Source organism: Schistocerca cancellata, chromosome 2 (assembly GCF_023864275.1).
Source record: "Schistocerca cancellata isolate TAMUIC-IGC-003103 chromosome 2, iqSchCanc2.1, whole genome shotgun sequence".
Taxonomy (NCBI): Eukaryota; Metazoa; Arthropoda; class Insecta; order Orthoptera; family Acrididae; genus Schistocerca; species Schistocerca cancellata.
This window is the reverse complement of record NC_064627.1, coordinates 225,792,830-225,816,691: the sequence shown is the minus strand read 5'-3', so window position 1 is coordinate 225,816,691 and position 23,862 is coordinate 225,792,830. Positions and strand designations below refer to the sequence as shown.

The following is a 23,862-nucleotide window of genomic DNA, read 5'->3' as shown; positions in this document are numbered from 1 at the left end:
ACACATGCAGCACTCACAATGAATTACATGGCTGAACAATTATGTTTCTCGCAACAGAGCTTTGAATCTGAAAGACAACTTGGAAATTAAAAGTAAGAAGTCAGCTGGCACAGAAAGTTCTCTTTTCTTAAGTGTTCATAGACAGCATACAAACTCTACTAACAATCATAATAAATAAGTCCTTTAGTTCAGGTATTTTTTCCAGAGCATCTGAAGCACAACAGCTCTACCCTTACAGACAAAAGGTAATTCAGGGAACGTAGAAAACTACTGGACAGTTTCATTCCACTGATAGCATTCTGAAAAGTAACTGAATCCATCATGAAAGATGTTGTTGTTGTTGTTGTTGTTGTTGTTGTTGTTGTTGTGGTCTTCAGTCCTGAGACTGGTTTGATGCAGCTCTCCATGCTACTCTATCCTGCGCAAGCTTCTTCATCTCCCAGTACCTATTGCAGCCTACATACTTCTGAATCTGCTTAGTGTATTCATCTCTTGGTCTCCCTCTATGATTTTTACCCTCCACGCTGCCCTCCAATACTAAATTGGTGATCCCTCGATGTCTCTGAACATGTCCAACCAACCGATCCCTTCTTCTAGTCAAGTTGTGCCACAAGCTCCTCTTCTCCCCAATTCTATTCAATACCTCCTCATTAGTTATGTGATCTACCCATCTAATTTTCAGCATTCTTCTGTAGCACCACATTTCGAAAGCTTCTACTCCCTTCTTGTCTAAGCTATTTATCGTCCACGTTTCACTTCCATACATAGCTACACTCCATACAAATACTTTCAGAAATGACTTCCTGACATTTAAATCTATACTCGATGTTAACAAATTTTTCTTCTTCAGAAACGCTTTCCTTGCCATTGCCAGTCTACATTTTATATCCTCTCTACTTCGACCATCATCAGTTATTTTGCTCCCCAAATAGCAAAACTCCTTTACTACTTTAAGTGTCTCATTTCCTAATCTAATTCCCTCAGCATCACCCGATTTAATTCAACTACATTCCATTATCCTCATTTTGCTTTTGTTGATGTTCATCTTATACCCTCCTTTCAAGACACTGTCCATTCCGTTCAACTGCTCTTCCAAGTCCTCTGCTGTCTCTGACAGAATTACAATGTCATCGGCGAACCTCAAAGTTTTTATTTCTTCTCCATGGATTTTAATACCTACTCCAAACTTTTCTTTTGTTTCCTTTATTGCTTGCTCAATATACAGATTGAATAACATTGGGGATAGGCTACAACCCTGTCTCACTCCCTTCCCAACCACTGCTTCCCTTTCATACCCCTCGACTCTTATAACTGCCATCTGCTTTCTGTACAAATTGAAAATTGCCTTTCGCTCTCTGTATTTTACCACTGCCACCATTAGAATTTGAAAGAGAGTATTTCAATCAACATTGTCAAAAGCTTTCTCTAAGTCTACAAATGCTAGAAATGTAGGTTTGCCTTTCCTTAATCTTTCTTCTAAGATAAGTCGTAGGGTCAGTATTGCCTCACGTGTTCCAACATTTATACGGAATCCAAACCGATCTTCCCCGAGGTCAGTTTCTATCAGTTTTTCCATTCGTCTGTAAAGAATTCGCGTAAGTATTTTGCAGCTGTGAGTTATTAAACTGATAGTTCGGTAATTTTCACAGCTGTCAACACCTGCTTTCTTTGGGATTGGAATTGTTATATTCTTCTTGAAGTCTGAGGGTATTTCACCCATTTAATACATCTTGCTCACCAGATGGTAGAGTTTTGTCAGGACTGGCTCTCCCAAGGCCGTCAGTAGTTCCAATGGAATGTTGTCTACTCCGGGGGCCTTGTTTCAACTCAGGTCTTTCAGTGCTCTGTCAAACTCTTCATGCAATATCGTATCTCCCATTTCATCTTCATCTACATCCTCTTCCATTTCCACAATATTGTCCTCAAGTACATCGCCCTTGTATAGGCCCTCTATATACACCTTCCACCTTTCTGCTTTCCCTTCTTTGCTTAGAACTGGGTTTCCATCTAAGCTCTTGATATTCATGCAAGTGGTTCTCCTTTCTCCAAAGGTCTCTTTAATTTTCCTGTAGGCAGTACCTATCTTACCCCTAGTGAGATAAGCCTCTACATCCTTAGATTTGTCCTCTAGCCATCCCTGCTTAGCAGTTTTGCACTTCCTGTCACTCTCATTTTTGAGACGTTTATATTCCTTTTTGCCTGCTTCACTTACTGCATTTTTGTATTTTCTCCTTTCATCAATTAAATTCAATATCTCTTCTGTTACCCAAGGATTTCTACTAGCCCTTGTCTTTTTACCTACTTGATCCTCTGCTGCCTTCACTATTTCATTCCTCAAAGCTACCCATTCTTCTTCTACTGTATTTATTTCCCCCATTCCTGTCAATTGTTCCCTTATGCTCTCCCTGAAACTCTGTACAACCTCTGGTTCTTTCAGTTTATCCAGATCCCATCTCCTTAAATTCCCACCTTTTTGCAGTTTCTTCAGTTTTAATCTACAGTTCATAACCAATAGATTGTGGTCAGAGTCCACATCTGCCCCTGGAAACGTCTTACAATTTAAAACCTGGTTCTTGAATCTTTGTCTTACCATTATATAATATATCTGATACCTTCTAGTATCTCCAGTGTTCTTCCATGTATACAACCTTCTTTCATGATTCTTAAACCAAGTATTAGCTATGATTACGTTATGCTCTGTGCAAAATTCTACTAGGCGGCTTCCTTTTTCATTTCTTAGTCCCAATCCATATTCACCTACTATGTTCCCTTCTCTCCCTTTTCCTACTGACGAATTCCAGTCACCCATGACTATTAAATTTTCGTCTCCCTTCACTACGTGAATAATTTCTTTTATCTCATCATACATTTCATCAATTTCTTCATCATCTGCAGAGCTAGCTGGTATATAAACTTGTACTACTGTAGTAGGCATGGGCTTCGTGTCTATCTTGGCCACAATAATGCGTTCACTATGCTGTTTGTAGTAGCTTACCCGCATTCCTATTTTCCTATTCATTATTAAACCTACTCCTGCATTACCCCTATTTGACCTTGTATTTATAAGCCCGTATTCACCTGAATCTGACATTCCACGCTCCAATCTGTAGAACGCCAGTTTTCTTTCTCCTGAAAACAACGTCCTCTTGAGTAGTCCCCGCCCGGAGATCCAAATGGGGGACTACTTTACCTCCGGAATATTTTACCCAAGAGGATGCCATCATCATTTAATCATACAGTAAAGTTGCATGCCCTCGGGAAAAATTATGGCTGTAGTTTCCCCTTGCTTTCAGCCGTTCGCAGTACCAGAACAACAAGGCCATTTTGGTTAGTGTTACAAGGCCAGATCAGTCAATCATCCAGAGTGTTGCCCCTGCAACTACTGAAAAGGCTGCTGCCCCTCTTCAGGAACCACACGTTTGTCTGGCCTCTCAACAGATACCCCTCCATCGTGGTTGTACCTACGGCACGGCTATCTGTATCGTTGAGGCACGCAAGCCTCCCCACCAATGGCAAGGTCCATGGTTCATGGTTCATGAAAGATACGAGTAACAAATTACCTGAATAAATAAAATCTTATTAATGAAGTGCAGTTTTGGTTTTTGAAGTGGGTTTAGTGTTATATCGGCCAGTACAGAGTTAACAAAAGTGGTACATGAAGCTCTCGCCAAGGGTGGCTGTGTTACAGGTGTGTTATCATATTAGTCCACGACTTTTTATACAGTTAATCATGAAATACAACTACACAAACAAGGAACAGAAAATGAGTAGTTCCAGGCTTACCTGGAAAATTGGGTTCAAACGACAGAGATAGTTTACATTTCTGTTAACGACAGATTTTTAGTAAAACAATTGTCACACAAGAGACGTATAGGCATAAGTCAAACAATGGAAAATCCAGCATGGAATGTAACAATGTTATGAAAAGGATAGCTGCTGCTCACCGTATAATGGAGATGCTGAATAGCAGGTAAGTACAACAAAAAGACTGTCAGAAAGTGAGCTCTTGGCCAACAAGGCCTTCATCAGAAATAGGCAAGACAACACACTCCTACACTCATGAGAATGCAGCTCACTCATACATGAGCATAGTCTATGGATGCTGAGGCCAGACTGCGAGCAGCAGCGCATCATGGGAGACGCAATCAAGTGATGGGGGCAATGGGAAGGCTGAGTCTGGGAGGGGAAGGGATAGAAGGGTAGAGGTGAGGGATGGTTAAGTGTTGCTTATGGGAGTGTACAGGTACAAGGTGGAGTCGGGAGTTGGGGGCAATGGGAAGGCTGGGGCTGAGAGGGGAAGGGATAGCAGGGTGGGGGTGAGAGATGGTAAAGTGTTGCTTATGGGAGTGTACAGGTACAGGGGGGGGGGGGGGAGGTAGCAGAAAAGGAGAGAAGTGGATGAGCTGGTGGAATAGAGGGCTGTGTAGTGCTGGAATGGGAAGAGGAAAGTGGCTAGATGGTTAAGGACAATGACTAATGAAGTTTGAGGCCAGGAGGGTTACAGAAACATAAGACACAGTGCAGGGCAGGGAGAGTTCCCACTTGCACAATTCAGGAAGGTTCTGGACAAATGTGGCTAGGATGTCATCACCCTTAATCCAGATCACAAAGCTGACATCTTACATAAACATGGCATTATTACAAATTTAACATAGAACTGACATTGATTCTCCTGTACTGCAATTGCTAGTATGTTAGTTACATGTTCCATAGATCATTTGAATGATTCTTTTACCAAAATGAAGTGGAATGATGATGGTCAAGTTTAGGCTTGTTCTGTGCACCTACAGCATGCATTCTCTGACAGCCAGTCAATGTTCAGTAGCATTCTGAGCACTCTGCTGTGAACATCATAGCCAATGTGAGCATCAAATGTGATCTTTGCAACTTATTTAGTGAATTTTAATTCCAATTGTTGCATGCTATCAATGCTGGGGGTGGTGGTAAGTGACAAATTCTACATAAGCAAGCAAAAGACATAATTTGCAGGACAAACACTTTCTTCAAGTGCAAAGCATGTGGACACATGTACCAAAGTTGTTACTTGGAACTGGCAACAATGCAATCTCCAGATTTATCCTTCTGCAAATCAGGAAGAAACATGTTGAAAATTAAGAGGGGGTGCAATGCAAGATATGCACATTGTGCAGCCAAAATGTGAGGGAAAACTTTCTGAGGTCAGTAGTACGACAGAATAGTATCCACAAAATGTTCTGTTGATTTCCTAAGATATGTTAAAGAGAAGTGACTATTGATACATGAGAGCAAAGCTGAAAGTTATCTACTACTGAATAACATCCAGTGCACATAAAAATACAGGCAAGCTTTTGACTTTGTGCCAAGTGAACAATACATCATACATTATGTGGAAAATATTAAAGGGACCAGTACAACGCACATAGCATGTTGTTCTGGGCATTTTGACACACTGGAAATTTAAATCCAGGCAAACAGAAATTAAGACACAACAGGCACTGAAGCCAGTAAGATAGTACATTTCATGAAGATGATGACATGTGGAAGTGAACTGAGACTAGATGACATAACAGAGGAAAGAGAGGATTTGGGAAGTGTGTGTGGGTGGGTGGAAAGATTGTGGAGATTGAGACCAGGATTATTACAGAAATAAAGGATGTGTTGCAAGAACAATTCCCATCTAAGTAGTTTTGAAAAGATGGTGCTGGAAGGATGGATCCAGATGGTACATGTTGTGAAATAGCCATTAGAATCAAGCATGTTGTTCCAGAATGAGATTTTCACTCTGCAGAGGAGACAAGATACTGGTAGAAGTAGAGCTGTGAGGACGGGGTGTGAGTCGTGCTTGGGTATCTCAGTTGGTAGAGCACTTGCCCGTGAAAGGCAAAGGTCCCGAGTTCGAGTCTCAGTCCAGCACACAGTTTTAATCTGCCAGGAAGTTTCAAGCATGTTGTTGTCAGCAGCGTGTTTCACCACTGAATTGTCCACTCTACTCTTGGCCGTATTTTGGTGGTGGGCATTCATTCCATTACACAGTTTGTTGGTGGTCATGCACACACCAAATGCTAAGCAAAATTTGAAGCAGACTTGGTAATCGGCAAGTGGCCCTGTCTCTGATGAGACAGGATTAGTCTGTGATGGGACTGGATGAACTGGAGATGTCTCGCACCCGAGTCTTTCGCAGTGATATGACCCTTGTGACAAGGGGTTGGGAGTTAGTGTGGCATATGGATGCGTCTGGACAGGTGCCAAAATATTGCTTTAGAAGGGATAGGAAGGGTATTATTATTATTATTATTATTATTATTAATGATGATGATGATGATGATGATGATGATCATAACATTCTGATGATATGAGCAAAATGCCTCCAAATTCATACGTAAATGGTGAACAAAGGTGCACTGCAGAAGAATGAATAAAAATTGTATTATTTTTTGCACAAAGAATACTATGATTTAAGCTGTGAATGGACTTCATTATAATGGAAGAATTTCGAGGAACTATGTAGAATGTAGTGACACCGTGCTGTGTCTTTATATTGTTTTTTAATAATAGATATTTGTGAAAATACCATAAGCACCATTTGGTAATTTATTTGGATGGCGATCTCTCAGGATTTCTCTGTGTGAGTGATTATTTAGTCAAGTATGCTGCTGGTTCCTTGCATCTCTCCTCAACTGTTCTGATAGTCTGCCCAATGTAAGACAGTCTACGTTCGCGTGGAATGTGGTAAAAACCTGGCTTTGGATTGTCTTTAACAGTACAATAAAATATGATTAACTTAATTAAAGGGAGCAAAATACACTAGATGACATGTTTCATAGGAGCCTACTGATCTTTATGAATATTGGGCCAGCATAATGAAAATACGCAATTTTTGGTATATCTTCCTCATCTCAGTCTCAACCTCTTTCTCAGGTGTTCTTGACTTTGATTGCATCACCCATTCAGTTTGATGCTCTGCATACCCATTCCTTCAGGACACTAAGTGTTTAAGCTATACAGACCAGAGTCTTTAGCACCAAATTTCTTTGTGATGGATGATGATGGCATAGAGATAGAGATCACTGTGTGTAGGTTTTCTATATACACTGAGCTCGAACAAATTCAACTCTTTGATCAGGAAGCAGAAAAAAAGGTGGAATATAAATAAACTGAAGGAATATAAATTCACATTGCTCAGTAGAACTTTGAGGTGGAGTATAAACAAACTGTAGGAAAATAAATTCATACTGCTCGGTAGAACTTGTAACAAAAGAAATGACATGTAATGCAGATACCGTAATGGGAAACATAATGGCCATAAAAGATGTTTTAAAGGTGAGACGATGGAAACAATTCCAGGGAAACTGTTTAGTTACAGAGGAGAAATTCACCTACTGAAATTGACGGCAGGTTACAAAACTTTTCATCAAGTTCCAAAAAAGCTTGCATGAACTCAGAAGAAACAAATGATCACATATTGATGAAATATCCACAGCCCATAAATGAAATTTATGTGACTGGGGAAGTTCCCATTGAAAACAAAAATAGATAAATGTGAAAACAGTCACATAATCAGTCAATTATAAAATGCGTCAAAAATATTCACAAAAGCACGTCACCAAAGAATGAAGAGCAAAACTAAAAGCAGCTTACAAGAGGGTCAGTAGTTTGTTTTTGAAAGAAGCAGGGGCACTTCAGTAGTAATTTTAACATTACATTAATGCTATAGGATACACGTAGGAAAAACAAGGAAACATATGTTACCATCATAGATTTGTCAAAGGTTTTTCATAATGTGAAATAATTAAAATGTCATCCATTCACTTTAGCAAAGCAGACCATTGCGATCAGCACTGAGGGGTTGATATAAGGAGCCAAAATCAGGAAGGTGTAAGCCAGGGTTGGCTGTTGTCATCATTGATACATAATTTATATGTAGAAGAGGCAATGTGAAAACTAAAGGAATATTTTGATGTGGGAGTTGATTGTCATGGACAGGAAAATCAGTATGATATGGTTTGCTACTGTTATAACAGTAGAGCTAGTCACAAAAACGAATGGGTATTGAATCAGGTGCTTCATGAAATGAAACATGAGCCAGTTGATGGCTACAATGCAGACTTCTTCTAAAAAAGAAAGTAAAAGCATAGGATGATTAAGTGTTCAAAATGAACACAAGACTCTATAAGAGGTGGACATATGCTGTTTTGGAAGTACGGTAGATAAAGAAAGGAGATGTAAGAAAGGTATGGCGGTAAGGATTGCTCTCTAGTAAAAGAGACACACCTAACATTGAAACACAAAAACTTTTGAGACTAGAAACAGATTAATGAATAGGTATGTTTGAAGCAAAGCTCTGTAAGGGAGTGAGATATGGACAATGGGGAAGACAATAAATGACATAAGAAACACTGAAATGTGGTATTAGAGGAGACTGTTGAAGATCAGGACTGATCAGTAGGCCCCAAGAAGTGGAGATACATCAACAACAAAAAAATGCCTAGAGAAGAATGTTACAAATGAAAGAGGTTGAATGTTTGGAGGTATTTTACAACACAAGTAGCTGCAGAAAACTTTTGCTGAAGGAAAGCATTACAAGGGCTACCCTAGATACAATTATATAACGTGGATCACTGGCGATCTGAGATGTAGCAGTTCTATTGAAATGAAGAGGACAGCTGGCAAATGAAAATAATGAAGAACTGCATCAACCTTACGGTTGTTGAACAAAACCATGTTTCCATTCTGACACAACTTGCATCATTTTTTGTACGTTGCCAGGGACAGGTTAATTTGAGTAACAACTATTTGACAAGAAAACTGGACTATTACTTTATTGAATAACAGATTCCTGCAGCTATTTAAGCAATTTGCAGAAATGCCATGAGACCTCTAAGAGGGTATCCACAAAGGGAATGGAATTCAGGTTCTTCTAAGGCTATTTTGCTTTTATAATCTCATTGGTTCTTAGTATGCATGGTTGGTGTAAATAGAATTAACATGTGAAACTTAAAAGTTGTCTTCTGCACATCTTCATTGCAGCAACAGGATCTGTGTAATTAAGCATTGTGAACTGTTTTCTTTTTTTGTGATATGTGACTACTGTAGTCCAAGAATTATGAAATTCAGTTCATTGTATATGCATTTTCATGTTTGTGAAAAGTTTGGTGTTAATTTCAATTGAAAATATGGTTAAGATGTTTTACATATTCCTCATCATTGGAGACCATTTTACTTAGTATTTGTGGAAGGATTATCAGTATTTCTGTTCTTTTGTAAATATGTATTACCATATACATTTTTAGTTTTATCGCGTATCAGCGCCTTTGAGGACCTCCTCACTACGGTTGTTTGAAGGAAGGAAGGAGTTATTGTTTGTATATCATACACTTAAATATATTACGCTGCATATACAAGGCCTTCGGCAACTGTCACTACGACGTGTGTAAACCACTGGTGGTGATTACATACTGTGCAATATATTATACTTCCTTTTCCTCTTTGTAATAATACGGTATGATAATTCTGTCGCAGTCAAAGAAATTTTTTTGTGCTTTCAGAACGACCGGTAAGTTAAAAATGTGCCTTAATTCACACGTACCTCGTTTTATTAGAATCCATAGCATGAATAAAGAAATACCGAGCTGGCATAACGATGAGATCGGGTGATAAACCGGGTCCCCAAACCACTGATGATGCAGGGTCTATCTCACCACAGTTTGTGCACGTAAAAATTAAGTAAACGACTACAAAAAACGCAGTGTAATGTGACCGCCACATTTTTCTCCCTTGACTAGCAACAGAAGATACCGAGATGTGTATAGTCAAAGTACCACCGCCCCTACAAAGTGCAACTGAAAACGGTTCATCGTGTTCATTTTCACTCACATACACAAAACATTTCCCCGCCCCAACGAAAACACTTGTTAGCAGGTGCAAAGTAAACACTTTTTAGTGCCAACATCTGCAGACATTCGAAGCATATACTTCACAAGAAGTATCAGGTTTTATCGACTTATATACCTTAATGCAAAGTCATCCCACATTAAAAGATAAAGTGGTTCACGAATACAAAAATGGCATAAGCTCCGTCGTCTTAAATAACGAGAGCAACCAAATAAATCTACTGTGCGTTTGGGGAGTTGTTGAGTCTGCAACTAAAACAGTTGACAATCTCAAACACTATGTGGCGTCTGCTAATGTTTTGAATACCACCTGCTGTTGCTGACATGGTGAACAATGATGAGATAAAATAAGTCCTTGGTCCGAACGGATGAAAAGGGTCATTCATCTACTTTGTGGAAGAATGGAAATAGATCCCATAGATGTGAGGGGAAAGCATATTGTTTGACAGTATGGATGAAGTGTGGTCGAGGTAAGAATAAAATAGAATAGAATTTACTAGTTGTTTGTCATCAGCAGTCCAAATGAACATCGCCAGTTTTTAACCACAATATTGTATTAAACTTCAAAATTGAATTTTAAATCCAAGTGAACACAAATATTTAATGTTTAATATTATAAAAATCCTCTGCCCTCTGAACACACTTGTTAATTACAAAATTCTAAAAGTTCGTTGTAAAATATTGCTGTTGTTTATAACAAGTTTTTTTTCGTAGGCAGTATACAGAGATTTCAACAATTGCCAGTGGTTTTCTCTTCACCTTATCTAGACTGAGCTAAATTAGTCGTATACATTAGGAAAAGTAAAGTTAATACAGCAGAAGAAACTGATAGGCATTTCATCTGTGATTAGCAACAGCCATAAGGTTACAATTTGCTTGTTAGAAAAAAAATGTGAATGTATAATAAACATTATGTTGTTCGATTGATCTGTATCATAGTACAAAGTTTTTGTTCATCATTGCCAAAAACTGCTACATTTTAATACATGTCTGAATAAGGATATGTGAACCTTTCTTTTTGTGTAGTTCAGGTTTTCTGGCTTCAGTATGAAACCAATGTAGCCAACATTCACTCCATAATTGATCACTTATTCTTAATGAATATCTAAGCTGAAGTTTGCAGCACCACCTATTGGTTTTGACTCAGTATATTACTGTGTTGTATAGCATGACGTATTTGTGCTGCTTCATCTTTCAAATGGATCATGTATGCAGCTTGCATGCTAGAGAAAGTGATAGGGCACTCTGATGTGGAATATTTATGTTTCTAAATTGTTTGTGAGTAAATCTGGTTTTCATATAATACATTACCTAATGCTTTGTGTATATTTAGCAGCCAGGTCCAAGGAAAGCAATGCTTTCTGAACCATTTTAAAGTATCTGAAAGCATATATTTTACAGTTTCAATGATGGACAGATCAGGTTTGAAACTGTAGAGCATGCAGAGGTACACATTCTTCCATGTATATTTTATTGTATCCCTTCTACATCAAAAAATCCCTCTCATTCAGCCTAGGCACGTGTGGATGACGTATCTGTAGTGATGAGAATTCCCTTGCCCAGTATGCTGAAAGTCTCACAAGGGCCTTCACAGAGAGACACAACCCCCTATCCTAGTCCACAAGCAGATTTCCCATGCCATATCCGTATCCATATTCTCACACGCCCTTAATCCTTCCACCACGCCAAGAATCACCTACAGAGGATAGTCCCCTTGTCGTCCAATATCACCTTGCACTCGAATAACTGAACCACATCCTTCACCAGGGCCTTGATTAACTCTCATCAAGCCCTGAAATGAGGAACATCCTACCCAAAAACATTCCCACACAACCTATACAACATCATAGTTTATCTGTATGCCACTCCCAGTGCCTGGCCACAGGGATTATATTCCTGTGGATGGCCCAGGTACAACACCTGCCTAATCCGCACACCCAGCATTTCCTACTCCAGTCCTGTCGCAGGCTTATCCTACCCCATTACTGGCAGAGCCACATACAGAAGCAGCCATGTCATTACCAATTCCATTGCAATCACTGCACAACTTTTTATAAGAACCAACCAGCTGTGCACGTGAATGAAACACCACTGCCAAACATGGCCAAGAACAAAGTTGACCACCTGTTACACAATATGCAGCTGAGTACAACTAGCTCAGTTACAATGGCTGCATTACAACCCGAGCCATCTGTACCTTTCCATCCACAATCAGCATTTCTGAACTATACATATGTGAGTTATCCTTGCAACACATCCTTTGCTCCTCTAACTCTCCTGGCCTCAATCTCCATAAACTCACCATCCCCACACCCTCCATCTGACAGTTTCCATTTCATCTGCTCTGTCATCCTCTCCCAATCCATATCTCCACATAACATTCATCATGTGCCACTCCCCACTAGCTCCAACACCCATTCATCACATGCCTAGCCTGTGCACCTTCCACCCCTCCCTCGAGAATTCCTAACCAGCAGACCACCTGCCTCCCTCTGAGCCACTAGCTACCCTCCTCCAATCCCTCTGTCTGCCTCCTCTCTCTCTCTCTCTCTCTCTCTCTCTCTCTCTCTCTCTCTCTCTCTCTCTCTCTACCCACCCCACTCAATACAACCACCACCCCACTCCAGTCCACTTGCTGAACAGGAGTCCTGCCATTATACATCCAGCTGGCACCTTGAAGGGGCACGTGTGTGTGTGTGTGTGTGTGTGTGTGTGTGTGTGTGTGTGTGTGTGTGTGTGTCGTCATTGACTGATGGATAGTGCACAGACACACACTACAACATACAACACAAAGACCTTACTTGCTCTTGTGTTACTTCTGTTTACTTTGTTTAAATACACACTACCATAGAATCATGGGCACCCATGTACATTCACCCTTGGTGACAGTGTCCAGGAGTTGTTGCACAGAGTGACTGAAGTTTGAGAAGAGAAAATGAGTGTAGCAAGTGGAAAGTTGTGAGATGAGTAGGAAAATGAGAGGGTGTGAGGTGATATGAGTGGGGGGCGGGGGGGGGGGGGGGGCATAGAGGCAGGTGGTTCTTAGCAGCAGTAGTGAAATGAAGCCCAAAAAATGTGACAGTCATGAAACAGAGAGATATATGGGAAGAGAGGCATAAAAGGCAAATAGAGAGTGGAAGTGGTCTGAAAAATGACAGATGATTAAAGGTGAAATTATAGAAGTGGAAACAGGATCTGTGAAGGTCTAGGTCAGGGGGATTTTGGCAACAGAGGAGCAGTCCCAACCTCCACAGTTCAGTGGACTTTGACGACATGGAGTCGGGACCCAAATAGTGGTGATAGGTTTGTTGCTCTTGTGGAAAGCTATTCTGCAAGAAGTCTGTTTCAGGTCTAACTGGGCAGTGTATTGATGTCTGTAAATGTTCTGGCAACATTTTTCTTACATTTGGATAACTTATGATTCACATTGCTGATGCAGCAACATCTGGTGGGAAGGGTATAGGTGATGGATATTTTAATTTGGAACAGATGACTGCTGTCATATTGGAGTTACTGTTAGTAGTTTGCTTTTATGGAGCCATCTGAGAGGAGGACGTCAACATCAAGGGAGGTAGCTCCTGAATAGAGAATAACCAAATGATGGGTATTTGGGAGCAGATACGGTTATGAAGGGGGGAAAAAAGCAGGGGCTGTCCTTGCCATAGATTCATATCATGAAAATGTCATCAACAAATCTAAGCCAAACAGTTTCAAATGCTGAATGAATATGAAGACTTCCTGTTGATGACCCATAAAAAAGTTAGCATATAATGAATCAGTGAAGTTACAAATGGTAGTTCATGCAAATGTTTGTAGATTTGACCCTCAGAATAGCAGTAATAATTACGGCCCAGAATGTGGTTTACCAAAAGGATGAAGTGTCATGGTGGATATTATATAATGAAAACATTAGGAAAGATAGTGTTCAGTGGCAGCAAGTCCACGAGGCATAGAGGTTGTTGATATAGAGGAATGTAACCTCCTCGGTGATAAGTGAGTAGTCTGCAGGTAATCAGGTAGGTGGTGGAGGAAGTGATTAGTGTGTTGAGGCTGTGTTTCACTATAAAGTAGCTCTGTCAAAGATCTTGTATGAAATCAGTTCTATAAAATATTTGGCAGTATACTGAGGTACTTTCCTGAAATCCTCTATAATAGTTAGTGTGAGGTCCTACCTTTTATAAAAGATTAGTCAAATATCTTTGGCAGTGTAATACAGGCTTTGGATGTGAGAAGGTGGACTATATACAGTTGGCTGGAGATACTGGTCAGTGAAGTGTGATAATCTTTCTGTGGGAGCATTGTAATCGGCAATGATGGTACAACCAGTACAGAGACAATTAGATTTAGGTTTAGGGAGTTTCTGAGAGCTGGTAACAATGGGTGTATGAGGGGTAGTTAATATGAGGATGAGACAGATATAGGTGACAGATTTTTTGATTGTCATAATGTTTTGAGGACCTGCTGGAGGTATATACTACTGGAATGGGATCATAATGCATTTGCCAGATTGATTTTGGGACTATACTGTAGCTTCCTAACAACTTATTTTTAGTATCCCTAGCTTCTGTTTTGAATTTTTTGTTCATATCATTTCACGTATGACCCATAATTTCTTTGTTCTTTCATTTAATGTCATCATTAGATAGAGTTTACACATGCTTTATACCAGGGATGCACAGATCGTGGGATGCATACACCACGCCATTAATCTGATGACAGCTAGCCCCTCACCTTTCGTGCTTGTAATTTTTTTCCCCCCTAATTCATCCTTCATTCCCTCCCACAAAGGAAAGTGCTCTTGTAGAACTGGGTTTATTTAACAACTCGTTTTTCATTTTGCCTGAAAATGCACCACTGGAAGTAATCAACATGCAAAATAATGAGACATTGCAAATTAAATTTGATGAAGCGAATCTGCTGAATTTCTATCACGTCTTGATAGAAAAAATTGAAAGTTATTGGTAGATAATGCATTAAAATCTGCTAGCAACTTTGGGTCACACACTTTTCCATTATGTCCAATAACAAATCAAAAAAAAAATAGAAACCACTTGATAAATGACAATTTGGATTCAATTTTGAACTTGTCTATGACAAAAATTGAGGCAAACATCAAGACAATTGTAAAATCAATGGAGTGTCATGTTACAAATTAAATTGTGTAAAAGATATTTGTATAAAATACATTGCTGTAATTATATTCATTAAATGAAATGAGTATTTGTGAAACAAATTGTGTGTGTGTGTGTGCCTGTGCATTTGTGCACACCCATCTGGCCCTTATGTAGTCACAGCGAGAGGTTTGCCGAGCCCTTATGTAGCCACAGTTAGAGATATGTAGCCCACGGAGGTAGGTACACACCTGCCTTAAACCATTACCCAAACTTTTCTTCCTTCAGTGTTAATTATCCAGTTTTTAAAATTGTCTCCTGGAAATGCTAAAGTGTATAGTCTTCTTCTTCTCCTCCAGGGCTTTTAAACCATTCGTTTTTGACCATGAGATGTCTTTCTCTGTTAAAGTTGATTCTATTTGCCTATTATGATTCCGTTGGTCTGTTTGCCTATTGTAACTCCTGTGGCTTATTCTACAAGTACAACAATGACATTCTAGTCCTCAGTTACTATTTTGCAACATTTTATATGACTTTCTGTAAGTCACTCTATTATGTCACAAGATTCTTTGGTGTATTTTTCATTGTCATTCAGTTTTTATTATGACAAGTTGCAGCCATTTGACAGTCATTGCTGGATAACGTTCTCTGTACTTTTCCATGCATTTGATCTTCAGAAATGTCCATCCATGTTGCCCTTGCATGGATGGACTACACTTCCTGAACATTCTTCCAAGGAATCTCAGTTTGGCATCTGCCTTACCTGCAATTAGTTTTATGTGATTGTTCAATTTTAAATTATTCTGTATGCATACTCCCAGATATTTAATGGATGTGACAGTTTACAGTGATTGTTATGCAAACATGCAATAATGGGTCTTTCTACCTATTTATGTACAAAACAATACATTTGTATGTACTGATGATCTACTACCAATCCATGCACCAAGTGTTTACCCTATGCAGGTCTTCCTGCAGTGCATTACAATATTTTGCAACTGTGTACCAAACATGTTCTCGCTCACATGCTTTGAAACTGACTCTCTGAGTCAGTATCTGACCAAGAGCATGTGCAGTGTGCAACAGTATAGATTGTGTGCAAACAAATGTTTAAATGTGACAAATCAATTTGAAGAAAACCTGTACTATGTGCATTTAGCACATGTAGATCAACAAATGGATGTATTAATAGGACATAAATGAATACTGCTGAAGATACCTAAGATGAATAGGTAAGACATGCTTAATACATGCACATAAATTCTGTTGCGAAGCATAGAATTTTCCATATCCCTATAATAAAGTATAACTAAAGTTAGCAACTGAGGGGAAATGGCTGCAAATAGTAACAGTATTGATGTGACTTCTGAAATTTTCCCGGCGTATTTCTTCTTCTAATAATTTCCGGGTATGCAGCCGGATCCCGTCGACATTCTGCCACGATATTTCATGCGCGAGATTCGGCATAAATACCGCGACTGCACCTGGGCTCTTCAGTTGTTGTGTACTCACCTGATGATGGCCGGACGTCTCTGGGCCGAAATATCGTGGCAGAATGTCGACGGGATCCGGCTGCATACCCGGAAATTATTAGAAGTAACAGTATTGTTTATATAGTGAAATTTAATGGTTCTGTCACATTACCTTGGGTTACACCCAGAGTTATGTTTGCATCAGAAGTTCTCTCTTTGTTGAGAATGACATGCTGTGTTCAAGGGTGTCCATATCCGAGGGCATGGGGGGCCGTGCTCCCTCCTGCCAACGCTGCTCTCAGGGATAGAAAAACGTGTAAGTCTGCAGGCTTTTGTGGCCGTTGTCACTGAAGTTAAAATCTTCTGGGTTATTAGGCCACATCATGTTTCTTTTAAAATGAAGAAACATAACGCGGCCTAATAACCCAGAAGATTTTAACTTCAAAGAAAAACATGTATTGTAGTCAGGCGCTTTTCTTTCAAAAAAATTATTTAGAAGTTGGTTTACGCAAGTGTTTAACAGGGTTGTAACTATAACATTTTTATGGCAACTCACAAGTCGCCATTCCTATACCAAAATATTAAAAATATTCCATTCCGCTAGGTCTAGCCTCTCCCCCCCCCTCCCCCTGTACCCCCTTACACACACACACACACACAGCTTAGTGTATTCTATTTACAAGGAATTCATCAATCTAATCACAAAGCTGATCTAATGTGCCATATGCTTATATTTTATTCATTAGGTGGCAGTTTGGAACTGTATCAAATATATTCTGGAAGACAAGGAACACAGCATCACCCTGGGAGCCAGTACCTACTGCCTTATGGGTCTCATAGATGAACAATCTAAGTTATTTCTTGTTATTTTTCAATTCAGAGTTTCCAGATCTCCACCCCTTAACAATGTCCTTACATTGTACATACAAATTCATATTTTCATTTGCAGCTGATGACTATAGTCCGATTAAAATCACTTGATGTTGACATCTGTCACTTGCCACTGCAGTGTTGCCACATCACCTGCCAGCTACCATTCAGTTATAGGTGAAACACAAACACTGCATGTCACTTCACAGATGCTGTGAATGTGTAACGCAGAGCAATGTTGTAACCGGTCATTGCGAGGTATATCAGAAATGCGAGATGCTATATCGACTGTTGATTGTAAGTGACCAATGACTGAACTGCAGCAGATGACTCATTTTGTAGCCCTCAATTTAAACTCATGACACTAAGCACGACCTTGTGATGTGCAGCATATCCAAGAAAATGACAGTCAACAATCTGTGGTAGAACTAAAATCACAATCACTCTGTTCATGGTGATTTACAGGCAAACTCAAGACAGCAGAAATTCAGTTTCAGTGTTAAAGCAAACTGAAATTTCTCGCTATCATTGGTTACCTAAACCTATCTTCATACCAGCTGCACGAGTTGCTGCATTACTAACCAGTGATCATTCCTCACTGGAACTTGGTTGCAGAATATAGCCAACACTGGCAGATTCCAAACAAAAAAAAGAACAATAAGTAGAAAAAAGAGCAAATAAAAAAAGTGAAAACAATGATGAAAAATGTTGGCAAAAGTGTAAGAAATAAAAAAAATGCATTTAAACCAATTAATAAAATAAAAGTAATAATCAGACACTTTTGTTTAGGTTTAGAAATTTAAAAAAAATCTCTATGTTTGATGAGATTCAATCTTACAATCTTCTACACATAATGTTAATATGGTAACCATTGCACTATGTCACAACACTGCATGAATGAGTTTATTTTTGATCATAGTGACCTGGTTGCAACAATGAATTACAGCCTTAAAAAAAATCAGCTTCATGCAATGTCATGCAGAACTTATCCAATTTAAGTCGATCTCTATGATTATGATGATCTGTGTGTAACACTGAATTGTGTCAGAAGTATGCGGTAGTGTTTGGTTAGTGCAGTGTATGAAACGTGTGTATTTCATTAGCATTGTGTGTGTGTGTGTGTGTGTGTGTGTGTGTGTGTGTGTGTGTGTGTGACACATCAACAAAGAATGCTGAACAAGGAATTGGAAGTGAGTTGACCACTAGTTGTGGCACTTTGGCAACAACGAACAGTTCAGGCATGACATTGAGCACTTTTATTGCAGAAAACCATCTCAAACATGTGAAATGCCAAATATCAATTAATTTTGATTTAACTTATGTTTTCTCCCCTGGAGATCTTATTGGGAGGCCATTTTGATAATGATTTAACTTGTAAAGAATCCTTCATACATACAAAAAATTGGAGACTACACCATTCAGAGAACTTTGTATGGAGTGGTTTCCCATTGCTTACCACTTTATTGAGGCCATCCCTTAGTGAAGTACAGGCACATTCTGCAGATGCTGCTCTGAATCAGATGCCAGAATGCTTGTTCATCCACAGGATGTATTTGATTTCCATCCTAACATGTATGTATGGGATGAATTTCCTGGAACGTTGCCTGGGGGATACAAATGTACTGCTTTCATCAGTAAACTAATGAGCAGCATACACATAATGTATTATACACTGAAAAGATCTACAGTTATGATTGTGACCAGGTGCCCGAGTGATTTATTTTAATTTACTCTAGTTTTATTTACCTCTCTCACCCTTCCATAAACCTGTGAACTTTGTACTATCTTTTTTCATTTTTATGGCCGGTCACTGTTGCATGTTTGAAACAGTTGGGTAGGATGACTTTTCTCTGCATTGTAAGAAATTTTTGTTACCATTATTTGATCAACCAGGGTAGGAGAGAACTTGAATTAATATCCTGGATAAAATTCCAAACTTCCCCATAACCTTCCATGAAATAAGGGCTTATGACATGGCTCATGATGACGTACTTAGCGGCCTTTTTTCCAAATGGGAAAAATAGAATACATCAGCACTGATCACTCTTTCTTACATTCCTTTCATTCTGTACGACCCGTAGCACCTTAACAGATTGGCTGAAGGCAAGAGCAAACTTCCTCCATGAAGACTTTGTGCAGGACTCCATTTAAAAATTCTTGCATTGTTTCCAACACTCTTTGCCTTATCATGATGTTTAATTTAATATTGGAGTGCCCACATAACTCACTTTTGAATCCTTAGATCACAGCTTAGCTGAATGGTAGAAGTACTGACATCACTTCCCAGTACAATTTAAATATCTGTATTTGTTTTTTCTGATAAAGTTCAACAATAAGACTATATTATTCAATATTAAAAGCCTGAGAATCTCCATGTGCCCCCCCCCCCCCCCCCCCCCCCCCCCCCCCCCCCCCCCCCCCCCCCCCCCGCGGGTTCGGGGGTTAGAATAGGCCTGCGGTATTCTTGCCTGTCGTAAGAGGCGACTAAAAGGAGTCTCAAACATTTCGGCCTATATGTGATGGTCCCCTCACGGGTTTGACCCTCGTACTTCCAAAGAGCAAGCCAATTGGGGAAGGGCGCCTTACATGATGCATTGTGTCCATCATGCATTGAGACCTTTAGCCAGCTTTCTCGTCATCACATTGCTGTCACGCTCGTTCTCTATCTCCTGGGCGAGGATACATTCCTGGGTGTGATTTTCACCGTGCACTGTGCAGTGTTGCTTTTTGCGAAGATGACGACCATGGACTTCCTTGCACCTAATATCCGGCATGGTAGCCAGTCCGTTGTGGTAGGGCTGCCATGTACCCTGTTGGTTGTAGCCCCCTGACAACACAGGGATGGCTCTGCTGATGCTTGCACTGTTAACTCCCCATGTTTGCCAAGGAGTAGATGCCTAACTCCCTGGGGCATCGGGACCCCCAGCAATGGCCATCCTGCTAGGTGGCCCTTGCTGAGTCTGTGTGGCGCCCGTGGGGAGGGCCCTTGGTCGGAGTGGGTGGCATCAAGGAGGATGACCGGCAATGAAGTGTGGTACATCATCTCTTGCTGGTACCCAGCCACCAGCAGTCTCTAAGCGTTCTCGGGCTCACTTGAATGCTCAGAAATACGATCCCAAATCATTCCCTTCCCTGGCCACACCGTGGGAGGAGCATAAGGCTCAGGATGGCAGTGACACTTATTCACCCCGGTTTGTACGAGAGCTGATGGGGAGTCTTTCATGTCAACAAAGCCTCAGTTCTTCATAGAGCATTTAGAGGACAAGTTTGGGGAGGTGGAGGGCTTGTCCAAAATGCGCTCTGGGTCAGTATTGATAAAAATGGCATCCTCTACCCAGTCACGAAGATTACTTGCTTGTGACAAGTTGGGGGATGTTTCAGTTACCATCACACCCCATAAGAGTTTAAATATGGTCCAGGGTGTTATTTTCCATGGGGACCTTCTTTTGCAGTCTGATGACAAGCTGCGCACCAATTTAGAGTGTCTAGGTGTTCATTTCATCTGGCGCGTTCATCGGGGTCTGAAGAATAATCAGATTGCTACTGGTGCCATCATCTTGGCCTTCCAGGGTGATACATTACTGGAGAAGGTCAAGGTGATGGTCTACCGCTGTGATGTCAGGCCCTATATCCCTCCCCTGATGCGATGCTTTAAGTGCTGGAAGTTCGGCCGTATGTCTTCCCACTGTACTTCCAGCCTCACGTGTCGAGATTGCAGACGCCCATCACATCCCAATACCCAATGTGCCCTGCCTCCCATCTGTGTCAACTGCGGAGAGCATCATTCACCTTGCTCGCCAGACTGCAGGATCTTACAGAAAGAGTGGAAAATCATGGAATGTAAGACCCTGGACCGACTGACCTATACTGAGGCTAAGAGGAAATATGAATGCCTCCATGCTGTGTGAATGACTTCCTCATATGCCGCCACTACGACAACCGTGATAGCCCCGTGAGTTCAGCCAATTCCAGTCGGCTCACTGAGCCGTACAACTCCACATGCCGCCTTGCCCATGGGGGGCACTACCTACCCTGTTGCTCCTGTGCCACCTACCTTGGGAGCAACCCCCCTCCCCCCCCCCCCCCCAACCAATGGGGAAGTCCATCCCCGCTTCTAAGCTGGAGCTGGAGAAGCGTCCAACTTCTTCGGCTCCTCTTGCTCGCAAGGGGTCCCTTGGGTCCCTCCCTTCCCAGGTTTCCACAAGTGGAAAGGATGACACCCGGCAGTGGCAGAAGTGCCCACAAGCAGCTGGTCGTGGGGTTTTGCGATTCTCCTCCATCCCAGAGACTGAATCAGTGAAGCCCTCCCAGGCAGTGAAATCCAAGGAGCAGTGAGAAAAGTCCAAGAAGAAGCTCTCTAAGATGAAGGAACTTGCGGTGGCACCCACCCCACCGCAACCTACAAGCTCTGCGTCCGAGGGCAAGGTAGCGATTCTGGCGTCCGCTGAGGACCTAGATCTCACCGAACTCTCAGACACAACGGATGTCACTTGCACAGGTACTCAATCAGTGGCAGCAGGCCCTCCGTGGCTATCTGGGTTATTATAGGAATCGGGCAGCTTATGGGAGGGTATCTAGTGGTGTTTGCATCTGTGTCCTTCAGTCCCTCTACAAACACCTTTAGAGGCTGTCGCTGTTCGGTTGTGGATGCCTCACGCTGTCTGCAGTCTCTATCTTCCACCGGATGGTGATGCCCCCTAGCATGTCCTGGCTGCGCTGATAGCCCAATTGCTGCCACCTTTTCTGTTACTTGGCGACTTCAACGCCCATAACCCTCTATGGGGTGGATCAGTGGCAATGGGTCGAGGCAGCATCGTTGAGCAAGTTTTGGCACAGCTCGAACTTTCTCTTTGAAATAATGGTTCCTTCACACATTTCAGTGTGGTGCATGGCACGTACTCAACCATCGACCTTTCGATCTGCAGCCCTAGCCTATTACCATCTGTCCAGTGGAGTGTTCATGACGACTTGTGCAGTAGTGACCACTTTCTGATCTTTCTGCCACTGCCACAGCGTCACTCTTCTGGGTGCCCCTGCAGATAGCCTATGAATAAGGCTGACTAGGACTTTTTCACCTCCATTGCCACTATTGAGCCTCTTTCCAATGACGCCATTGGTGGTTCACTTGGTCACCACTGGCATCATTACTGCCGCAGAATCTGCCATTCCCTTTTCTTCTGGGTCCCCTAGGCAGAGGACTGTGCCTTGGTGGTCGCCTGAGATCGCTGAAGCGATTAAAGATCGCAGGTGGGCACTCCAGCATCACAAGCGGCATCCCTCATTGGAACACCTCATCGCTTTTAAACGGCTTCGTGCGCATTCTGCCACCTCATTTGCCAATGCAAGCAGGAGTGCTGGGAAAGGTATGTCTCCACCATTGGCCTCCGTACCTCTCTATCGCAGGTTTGGGCCAAGATTAGGCGACTCTATGGCTATCAGACCCCCTCCAGCGTACCTGCGATTTCACTGAATGGAGCAGTCTGTATGGGCTCTGACACAATTGCAAACCACTTAGCAGAGCATTTTGCTCAGAGTTCCGCTTCCGTGAATTACCCACTGGCCTTCCGCTCCCTGAAAGAATGGTTGGAATGTCTGATCCTTTCATTTCACACACACCACCCTGAATCGTACAATGCTCCGTTCAGTGAGTGGGAATTCCAAAGTGCCCTAGCTGCTTTCCCTGATACGGCTCCCGGGCCAGATCGCATCCACTGTCAGATACTCAAACACCTCTTGGTGGACTGCCAGTGATGCCTCCTAGACCTTTTCAACTGTATCTGGGTTGAGGATGAGTTCCTGTCGCAATTGCAGGAAAGCATCGTAATCCCCCTGTTCAAACCTGGCAGGAGCCCACTGGAGGTGGACAGCTATTACCCCATTAGCCTCACCTACGTTCTTTGCAAGTTGCTCGAATGCATGGTGAGCTGGAGGTTGAGTTGGCTACTTGAGTCTTGGGGGCCTTCTGGCTCCATCTCAGGGTGGGTTCCGTTAGGGCCGCTCAGCCGCCGATAATCTGGTGTGCCTGGAGTCTGCCATCCGTACGACCTTTGCCCACCGTCAGCATCTGGTAGCCATCTTTATTGACATGCGGAAGCCATATGATACAACATGGCGACATCACATCCTCTCTACGCTTCATGATTGGGGTCTTCAGGGTCCACTCCCAATTTTCATACAAAATTTTCTTTCACTTCGTTCCTTACGTGTGCAAGTTGCGGCCTCCCATTGTTCCTCCTGAGTTCAGGAGAATGGGGTACCGCAAGGATCTGTCTTAAGTGTCTGCCTCTTTTTGATTTCAATTAATGGGCTCGCTGCGGTGGTGGGAACTTCTGTCTTATCTTCCTTGTATGCTGACGACTTCTAGATATACTATAGCTCCACTAGCATTGCAGCTGCTGAACGGCAGCTGCAGGGTGCTATCCGAAAGGCGCAGTCTTGGGCTGTAGCGCATGGCTTCCAGTTTTCGGCTGCCAAGACCTGCGTTATGCATTTCTGCCGGCGGCGCACTGTTCAGCCACGGTTTTATCTTGATGGCGAACC

At 41.7% G+C, this 23,862-nt stretch overlaps 2 protein-coding genes across 3 annotated transcripts in view; one reads left to right on the top strand and one right to left on the bottom strand.

Annotated features, from left to right (window-relative positions):
• The window catches only part of LOC126161555 (protein O-glucosyltransferase 2-like), a 109,229-nt gene extending 99,317 nt beyond the window's left edge, over positions 1-9,912 (bottom strand). The window contains exon 1 of the mRNA XM_049917491.1: positions 9,566-9,912. Within this exon, the coding sequence (XP_049773448.1) occupies positions 9,566-9,744 (179 nt within the window). The 5' untranslated portion in view covers positions 9,745-9,912. The remainder of the gene's footprint in view (positions 1-9,565) is intronic.
• A 237-nt stretch (positions 9,913-10,149) lies between these two features.
• The window catches only part of LOC126161554 (solute carrier family 17 member 9), a 112,295-nt gene continuing 98,582 nt past the window's right edge, over positions 10,150-23,862 (top strand). For both annotated transcript variants that reach the window (XM_049917490.1, XM_049917488.1), the window contains exon 1: positions 10,150-10,339. Coding sequence is in view for 1 of the 2 variants with exons in the window: in XM_049917488.1 (XP_049773445.1) it covers positions 10,320-10,339 (20 nt within the window). In the remaining variant the exon portion in view is untranslated. The remainder of the gene's footprint in view (positions 10,340-23,862) is intronic.